We start from the raw sequence: 9,818 nt of genomic DNA, 5'->3' as shown, positions 1-9,818 counted from the left end.
CACGTGTTATCCATGCTAGTGTTGTAGATTCATCTTCGGGTTACTAAATGGTTAAAAACTAATGATTACCCCAACTAGGTGATGCCTCCAGTGAGGAAATCTTACATTCCACCAACTCAACTAGCAATCCATGATGGTAGCAATATTTCCATAAGCAATCCTACCATTCCCCCACCATGTAGACTGTGTTAGTGCATCATCCTCACCTGTTACACGATGCCATCTTGTGCTAATCCCAAAAATCGTTGATAACATATTGCAGTGTGTGTATGTGTAGGCTCTATTCCTAATGAAAGGGGCATGATTGTTCCATTCCCTCCATCCTGTTGTCAAGACCCTCCAATTAGTACATGCCTCATCATCCATGAAGCCAAAGAAATCTCTTCGTCTCCATAGGCTCATTCAGCATTCTCGAATCTCCAAAATAGTACTTGAGCATTTGTTTCCTCCTCCATCTCACATGCTGTTATGAATGTCATGAGCTCCTGCACATAGCATCTCCATATAGTATTAGTTTTTCTTAATACATAAAAAATTAACGCCTTATAGTAATCTCTTATGCCTCTCACCTAGGATCATACATGTGAGCCATAGTGGCCTAGCCTTGAACTTTGCGCCTTATAGTAATCTCTTATGCCTCTCACCTAGGATCATACATGTGAGCCATAGTGGCCTAGCCTTGAACTTTGCGCACATGACCAAACCCATGCCCTCTTCGAAGCTACATTACTAATTTGGCACATCTAATTGAACAAATCTAGTCCAGAAGTACACCAAGTTGTTGACATCTTAAAAACAAAACATTGTTCACGATCTTTGGTTGCTTGTTGCTTGCCCATCAAACTAGCTACCATGAAAGAATTCATTCGTGCATTGCTTCTTTAACTCTAGTATACTCGTCTATGGTCCTTATGCACGCCCACCTTTTGCTTTAACATCCTCACCATTTTCTTGAACCTATTATAGCCAAATATCACATTCTCATTTGTAACACTCAAAAAAAGATATACCGCACTTAAAAAAGCATATACCACCCTAAGAGATGTTTAAAAAAAAGTATTAACCTATCTGTTTAACAAGTGGATGAATCTAAGAAAGCAAATCAGACAACTCTCTTTGGCTTATTTACTTATGTAGTTCATTATCTATTCTAACCATGAAATCAATTATTACAAGCCGCTTTGCAATACACATCTAAATCTTTTCATGTGGCCATAGGAAGATAGGTTAGAAACAAGCTTGGTTGATGGCTTCCCGTGATGTGCTTTGTTGAACCTCATGGACATGCAACCCCTTGTGTATCATCACTTGTGTTGAATGTGCATTTCCTAATATACAATGGTATACACATGCCTCACAACGTGCTATGCAAACAGGGGTGTCTTGCAATACCGCAAGAAACCATAATCTTCAATTGAAATCCCTATGCTAGGAACTCTTTGTGACAACTTGTCTACAAAACAAGACAATATGTTAAGAAACTCTATTGACATTTAAATGATGGCATATGGTTCACTTACATTCACTTACCTAGCCAAGAAAAATGTTTTGTTGTAAAACCGTATGTCTTACCTAGCCAAGACAAATGGTTTTGTGATCACTATGATTACAATGTGTGTAGTTTCAACTTATGACTCTCATACCCATTTGTTTGGACAAGATGGAGGATTCTCCGATGGGCATCTTCACAAACTCCAAGCGTACTGTGCACAAATGGGTAGTCAATATCCAACACATAAATAAAGTTTCCTCGCCATGCTATATGACCTATGCTTCCACAGCTATGGAGACATGTTGACTCATGGTTGACATAGTAGCTTTCTCGCTTGTAACGATTGCAGGAATAGTATATATCCCTCTGTTTGCAATCCACAAGTAGTACTAGTTTTCCTCGGTCATCTCTTGTTGATAGAGGATAAACATCAATGCTAATAGTAGAAGAAAAAATTGCCCTTCAACTAGAACTTCTGTAAAGGGTAATAAGTGCTGGTAATGCATACAAATGATGTTGGATGGGCTCTTGATTGAAGAAGCTGCCATTTCTTCTAATCTTTTATCAAGCAACAAAAGAAGCGTTGTACTATGTCAATACAATGTACTAGGTATAACAAGCAACATATGTAGATGGCACTCAAAAGAAATAGAATTTTCGCATCGCAAAACTTCCACTTAAATCACACAACATAGATGTAGAACAGTACTATGAGATACATATTAGAACCCATTGCACTATGTGATAATTGTGAATGATCTCCTGTCCTTAAAAATGGTCTCTAAAGGCTATTTAGAGTGTCACTCAAATCCATCTAGACACTGCCTTATTATCCGTTGCACTCTAGCTTCTATTAGCATACAATCTCTCATCTTAGCAATTCCACACCAACCCACAACTTTCAAAGCCATCCAAACCATATGTGCACCTAATTGGGTTTCACCACCTCAAGATATTGTGTCCTAGAGTACATTCCACTATCCATATGGAAATAGTGGTCCACACAAGCATGTAGCCTATCTAGCAATGCACCAAATCTATGTGGGCCATCTCTAAACCACTCGGCCTTGCTATTTAGAGTGCATATAAAGGAAGAAGCATGTTAAAAATGCCTCCTAAATATAGCCATGCATCTTTCGGTCATGCAAAATCTGAAATGAGAACGAACATATCATGGACAATTGTGGCAAAATCTTGTTCAATTTATGCTCACCAATCTCTTATTGTTTATTAGTGGAGCTCTTTCTTGGGTATCTAGTATGTCATTCTAGATGAGGTATTCTCTATTCCACAGGTGACTCTTTGCAGCTAATGAGTGGTCTCCTTCACGCTTAGAAACCCTTCTATGAGCCATCTACTCTCTAGGACAAAGAGACCATACATATACTAAAACAATTGTGACAATGGTTCAAATCAGACGTAGAATTAGTAACAATAACTTTCACCTAATGAGGTTTGGAGTAAAAAGCTTTCCGTATAGCCTAGTTAATATATATTTACAAAGATGGGATGGTGTGAGCATCAAGGGTGTACTTGAAAGGGGTCATTTAAATGTCAAGAGTATGTCACAATCCTAAGGTCTTGCTTGTATGGAGACAATGCATTTGCCCTTTCTACTGGAATACAACATTTATGAAAACCTATGTAGAAGCCATTTGACCACAAATTCTTCGTTAAGATGTCCTGAGTTTCTACCTGCAAACAAGTGTCATGTAGGAAGAAGAAAGGCATACAAGCTGAAGCTGCACTTTGAGAATAGAAATTCAAGGATGGCATATGAGCTGGGAGGAAAAGGATGGTAGACATCAAGTCACTGAATGTGGCTTATTAAGATAAAGAGGTTTATGACCTGAAAGAAGTGGGTCAGGTACTGAAGGTCAACAGTGACCAGTAAATGAGAGGGGCTTTTGGGCTCGACAATGTGCCATGATCTTCATATAACAAGCCAAACAACTGCATCTGTTTGTAGTGGTTCAGGGCTAATGCTTATCCCTAAAGATAAGGGACTGCATCAGAATGGCTTAATTACAGTAGACTAATTACAGAATGGCTTAATTACATCAGAATGGCTTAATTACAGCAGACTATGGAGGTGACACTTAGTTAACCTTAAAAAGTAGCCACCGGATTCCTTGTAGGGTATCTTGAGTACCAATGAGATAAATTGTCAAAATTTTCAGTATATTTGTGTGAGGTGAAACGTGAGGTGAGATAGGTTCTTATGTTCTTAAAAATGTTAGCACGAACTCTTCTCTCACATGAAAGATGTTCTCCATATGTAATCTCTTGAGGCAAAGCTACAATTGTAACTGAGCATGGCCCCTCAAACTCAATTCTGATGCAGTGATGAGTGATTCACAAAATTTTTCATGTCAAGAGGACTCATGTGGCATCATGAGAGTCTCCATTACCAAAATCTTCCCCTCTTGCTGTGGTCAAGAGCACTTGACTTTGTAGGCGCTTGCACAACACAAGCTGAACAAACACCAACCCTCAACAAGGTGGAAACCAAAGTTTGACTTTTTTGTCCACACCAGCAGATGCTAAAATCGTGGCCCGCCCTTTTTCTGCCAAAAATAGCCCACTGCTAGAGTTAGCGCAATATACCAGTGGAAAGTTAACTTGACAAAAACTAAAGTGTGATCTTGACTCCATGAGAGTACTTACAAAGCTTCAAATCATCTGCTCCATCATGCAGAATAGACTACATGCTATGACATCAGCGCTCATGTCATCAGCGCCCAGAAGTAGGCGCAGGTTCATGCATAAAGATATGTCATTGAAGTAGACAAATCTTAACTATAGAACTGAGTTTTATGCATAAAGATATGTCATTGAAGTAACAAATCTTAATAGATGAAGGCTAGCACTAAAGAGAACACCCACATACACGGTTTCACATAGAGAGAGATCAACTTCTTATTTAAGAGAGGCTTACCTGTATGGACAAGGTCAGGTGCCCACCCTATACAGGTAATGAACCCTGCATTTGCACAACAAGTATAAGGCAAAACAAGAAGAATGACTCATAAAAGGGGTGACACATACACCGGAGTGAAATTAGGCTGGTTACAAACAGCATGGATGCCCATTGACCCTCTTCTACCAATGCTTGCAACACAAGTGCAAGGTGTGCAGTAGAGAAGCAGCCACTACTGGATATAGGTCTTATAAGCATGTATCCAAGGCTGCACCATCCATATGGAAATCTATATGCTTTTTACTAAAATCATGTCCTTTTTTATTAAACATTATTGAAAATTTCCATATGCTTATTTACTCAATGTTAATCTAAACTAACGGTAATAGATAGAATCAATTAACCTTGTGCACTAGAATGAATGAGTGGAGATATGAGCTCGCTCACCATCGTGTGCGTTCTCAATTGATTCGAGAGCCTCCCCTGAGTCTAAACTGAGCCATTGCAGAGTCGAACCATGAGTCACTGCAAGTGTCTTGTTATCTGGAGATACTGCAAGTCTCTCGTAGTGTACAGCCACACCTTTCGAATCATGCAATGGTATAGGAAGCACCTTCAAGCATTTGGGATCTTCATCCAAGTGGTATCTGACTGCCAAGAGAGACCAGGAATTCCCACAATTTATCATCGAAATTCCAGCAGAAAATAACCCACAAAGAAACTAGAGATTTAGAGAAAAGTAGAGCTTAGCCAGCCAATCAATTGACTCTGTTTTTTTTTGCTTTTGTAAGAGCAGCTACTTCAACTTCATAAATTATGAAAATATACCTTAGCTTTGTTAGTATCACCTCGTCTCATGTAAATTATGCCACAAGTGAATTCAATCCATTATCTTAAATCGGGGGAAGTTCAATATTTGAGGGGGGGGGAAACAAAAGTGAGGCTAGAGAGAGAGAGAGAGAGAGAGAGAGAGAGAGAGTTCCTCACGGCATAATGTTTGATAATAAAGCAATAAAAGTGCTAATATTTATTTAATTAGCAACTCTTATCATCACAGCATAATGAGTGATGATAAATCAAATAAGCATTAACTATATATTAATACTATATAAAAAACTTCTTATAGTATACATACAAAATGATCATTGATAATGTATCTTACTACATATGAAAAAATGTGATACTGAAACCACAAATTTGATTTAAGCTTGCTTTTCTTCCTGCTAGACATATGCTTTTTCACTAATGTCCAATCCAAGTTACTTTTCTAATTGCATCAAGTTTATTAGTACGGATACATCTAAATGACGCCATATGTGTTTATATAATTAAATTATTATACAGGAAGAGTTGTGATGGTAACCTAGGTTAATTTCAACAAGGATGTTGTAATTTGCTCAAGAAAGTTTGTGTGTGGCTCTAGATAGAGCTCAAATTGCAAATCAAAAGCGTTCACCTTTTAAGCAGGTCAGTTGATCAAATGGTTTACTGAAGAATCTCAAAGGATTAAGGAGCAATGAGAAGGCAAATAGTTCATAAGATTTCTCCCAAATTTGGTTACTCAGGTAATCAATTTAGAGGACAATTTGTAACCTTGAATAATGGAATGGTGTGGGGTGTGGGTGTATATGTAGTCAATTTAGATCACGAGAGCGGGGACATCATAGCATGTAATGCATGAGAGTTGACGATTTGAAACTTTGTGAGCAGACTTTCATGGAGTCACGATTTTATTTTGGTTTTTCTCAAGATTGGAAAACAATCTGAACTTTCCATACAAGAATTTTGAATTGCTACCTATCTTGAGGATTCACCTCATCTTTCATGTGAGTAGGGTGAAAGGAATACTAGGGGTTAGAGATGGCCGCCTTTCACAAGAGAACTTATTTGGATGGAGAATTTCAATCCACTTCACCCCTCATGAGCGAGAAAAGCTTCTTGTGTCTCCGCAGGTCAAAACGGGTGACATGCACACGCATGGTGGTGGGAAGCAAGCAGAGGCAAACAACCAGAAAACTTCTAACACCCCACTCCCTCCCTCCCTTCCTTATGGTAGGTGCTCTCTAGGAAGCCTGAATCTACTCCACCATAGGCCTTCTTGAAGTCTGAGGATCATTGCCTCCCCGTGTTTTGGCTGCTACTGAGTGGCCTCTCAAAAAGAGAGATGTCATCTAGGACGCTGCTATCCCAGATAAAGCACGTCTGCAGGCCATAAATGATATCTGGGAGTACAGATCACTTGGCGATTTCCGTCATCCTTTGGTAACAGGTGGATAAGGCCCTCTCGCATAAATCTGTCACAATGACCTCATTGAAGGCCACAGACCTTTTACAATCCTTGGATCGGTGCCTACATGGAGACGGCCTGAACCTTGATGTGGACATCGAATCCATGAGGACTACATACCACCACATCCGACCCACTTTCTAGCACAAGGCAGGAGACAAGTTCACCGGGGAATTTTTTGCCTCCTCTTGTCTATAGCACAGACAGAATGACATTTAATGTTTCAGGGTACCAGATGGACCCCCTTGCCAGACTCCTCCCAAAGGGACCAGGCACGACAGCAAGTGTAGCAGACTACGGGGAGGGATTCCCCATCTTTCCTCAAAGTCCCTGTTTTCAATCCAAGGGCTTGCCAAAGCTCTTCAGGCCCTCCCCCCAAGGGCAGTAGTCAACAAGAACGGTCTTCCGGTAACCTCGTTCCAGATTTTTTGGGACCTCTGGGAGGGCAATTTACAGTCTACTGGAGGCACAGAAGACTTCGGCACAAGCTGCGTTCCCAATCCCTAAATACCTGTGTCAAATGCATCAGTCCTCAGGTGTATGTGCCAAAACATCCTGAGGACATGTACATGGTAGAATAGGGCAATTAGGTGAATTCTGGCTGCTCACAAGTAAATTGTGGAAGCATTTTGCGAAAGAAAGAGCTGAGGGCTGGCATGATGAATGAATGAGGGGTTTCTGGCTGTTAACGGGAATGCCCACAAATACCAGTTGGCCTGGCCAACCTGGAAAGGGGGTCAGAAAGCTATCCCTTCCCCCCCTCCTCCCTCTCCTCTTGGTTTCTTGATTGCTCCAGCCCTCAGTTCTTTCTTGTGCAAAGCGCGTCACATGTGAGCAGCCAGAAGCCTTGAAATTTCTAAGGAGTTACAGGATCCCAATTCTTTCACTGCAAACAAAAGCCGATGAAACCTGCACCTTCACAGCGGAGAGAACCAGATGGGAGGTGACTGAAATTTGCAAGAATTCCCAGTTTGTTAAAAAACACGAGTGCACAGAAGCAAAGAGTAGATTACAACCATTGTACTTTCTTTCTCATATCAATAAAGCAAATACTCCACAGATACAGGGGAGGTGCATCCTGGCCGTTGGGACCCATTGCAATGTCTAAGTGCATGAATGTTTGTTCATTTTTATTCTTCAAAGATATCTTCATGCATGTTAGCGTTGTTTAACAACTCCAGACGATCTAGGCTCTCCCATCTTCTCCTTCACTTCCAGTATGAGGCCTAACAATGAGTGGGATGCACACAGCAGTCGCTACACTGAGAGACCCCATGTTCTTTCCCTTGTGACATACAGATTACAACTCCTGGTCCTGTGCTACTAGTCCTACACTCTGCAGGAGGGTGGTCCTCGGGCACAAGTGGAGGGTCACTTCGTACTTTAATTCCATACTGAAATGCAGGTGGAGAGGAGTATACAAGTACTCCACGCCTTTTGAATTGACATTGGTGGTGAGGGATTGGGCAATCGTTGAGTGGACCTAGTTCTTAGGCTGGATCTGACTCACATCGAGTGCTTTCACTCATGGACTGATAGCCACTACTCCCCTTCCAAGCCCAACAGAAGGCACCCCGTCTCAAGGTTGGCATCAATAGAGACCACAACCTCTTCCCCTAGCCATGCAAATAACCACTTGAACAATATGTGGTGTAGGGGGAGCATGCAGCCACAGCTGTAAGATGAGTGTCCGAGAGGAGCTGCAGACAGCCTTGATTGGAGGTGAGATGGGCATCATCTTGATTCACGAGCACCATCTCACTACAGATTGCATGTAACTACTTGGCCCTCCTAGCTCTATTTCACATGATGAAACCCATGCCCGGACACGAAGACATGGGGACAAGGTCCATAATGTTTGACTAAGAAAAAGCACCATTCTTGGTCAAAAAGCAAGAAAAACAAAAAGTCAAACAGGTTGATCACGAGCCAAGGGCACCACTGGAAAAAGGATACTCAGCTAGATCAAAAAGCTAAATGCCGCTTTTTCAAAAAGCAACTCCAGGGCGAAAAAGTAAGGCCCTAAACCTAAAAAAGCAAAACAAGAACTTTTGACTAAAGTTGAGTAATATTTTATTATTAAAAAGACCAAAAGCAAAGTAAAAGGCAAAAGCATCACTTTTTGGCAAAAAGCAAGGCTTCCCTAAGTATAAAAGAAGCATGAGTCTCTCTTGTGCATCAAGTTGAAGAAGAACCTCTTCATCGCGTTGCCATCTTCGTTGAAGCATTGAGATCATCTTCTCCATCATCATCTACTTGATCATGAACCAAATCATGGAGTTTTTCATCGCTGCCCGCCGATTCAGAGCACCCCATCAACTACAATGCCACATCGTCATCTGTCTGTACAATTGTACGAATCCGTCCAGCCGTACGGAATTGTACGGACTGGAAATTCAAAAACCCTAAAAATTGCTTTTTGGAGGTTTTTATCGCCCGAAAACCATTAAAACTGGTTTTATATCAGTTTTCTTGCCAGAAAGAGCTTTTCCATGGTTCTCTTCATCGACAAGGCTGTAGGAGTTGTGGAAATAAATCATGGGATGAGTGCGTGATTCTTGGACTTGTATCTGGATTTGGACTTAGACTTGGATCTGGATTTGGACTTGATCATTGGATTGGAACTAGAACCTGGACTTGGACTTGGACTTGGATTGGAACTAGGACTTGGATTTGGATTTGGATCTGGACTTGGATTCACTACATTTGGATTCACTGAACTTGGATTCATTGCATTTGGATTTGAATATTGGACCTAGTACTAGCCCGGTGCGAGATACTTATGGGTCATCCCCGTGGTGTGCTCGGCATCAGAGATCTTGTGCCTCGACATCGACATCGACATCGACTTGGATATCCTACATCGGCATATCTATTTGTTTTATATTCATTGATTACACTAATCCTGGCCAGCATGCCTGTGGATTGCTCCTGAAATAAATTCCTAAAAAGGGGACAGGGCCTATTCCCGCTCAGTGTGTGTACTATGTGAAACCCCTATACCCTTCTCTCTCTCCCCCATCTCTCTCTCTCTATCTATATCTCTTGGATACGTGGTTGAGTTTGTCACTGTACGCTCCTCTGGGCTTACAGTGGTATCAGAGCAGGATTTCTCTTGA

General features: G+C 41.1%; 1 protein-coding gene across 8 annotated transcripts in view; it reads right to left on the bottom strand.

Moving 5' to 3' along the window:
- Positions 1 to 222: 222 nt before the first annotated feature.
- Positions 223 to 9,818, bottom strand: part of LOC147640786 (Transducin/WD40 repeat-like superfamily protein) — a 58,015-nt gene continuing 48,419 nt past the window's right edge. For 2 of the 8 annotated variants that reach the window (XM_086815141.1, XM_086815185.1), the window contains exons 8-10: positions 4,860 to 5,063; positions 4,431 to 4,475; positions 3,637 to 4,059 (exon numbers count right to left, since the gene is read on the bottom strand). In XM_086815141.1, coding sequence (XP_086671267.1) covers positions 3,986 to 4,059; positions 4,431 to 4,475; positions 4,860 to 5,063 — 323 coding nt within the window. In that variant the 3' untranslated portion in view covers positions 3,637 to 3,985. Of the gene's footprint in view, positions 486 to 919; positions 958 to 3,636; positions 4,060 to 4,159; positions 4,204 to 4,430; positions 4,476 to 4,859; positions 5,064 to 9,818 lie in introns of those variants that run through there. The other 6 variants (XM_086815150.1, XM_086815181.1, XM_086815173.1 and 3 more) reach the window with 6 other exon arrangements.

The sequence above is a fragment of the Cibotium barometz genome, chromosome 2, assembly GCF_041138505.1.
Source record: "Cibotium barometz isolate CiBa-2024 chromosome 2, ASM4113850v1, whole genome shotgun sequence".
Classification (NCBI taxonomy): Eukaryota; Viridiplantae; Streptophyta; class Polypodiopsida; order Cyatheales; family Cibotiaceae; genus Cibotium; species Cibotium barometz.
Note: the sequence above shows the minus strand (reverse complement) of the source record. Positions and strands in the feature narration are given on the sequence as shown.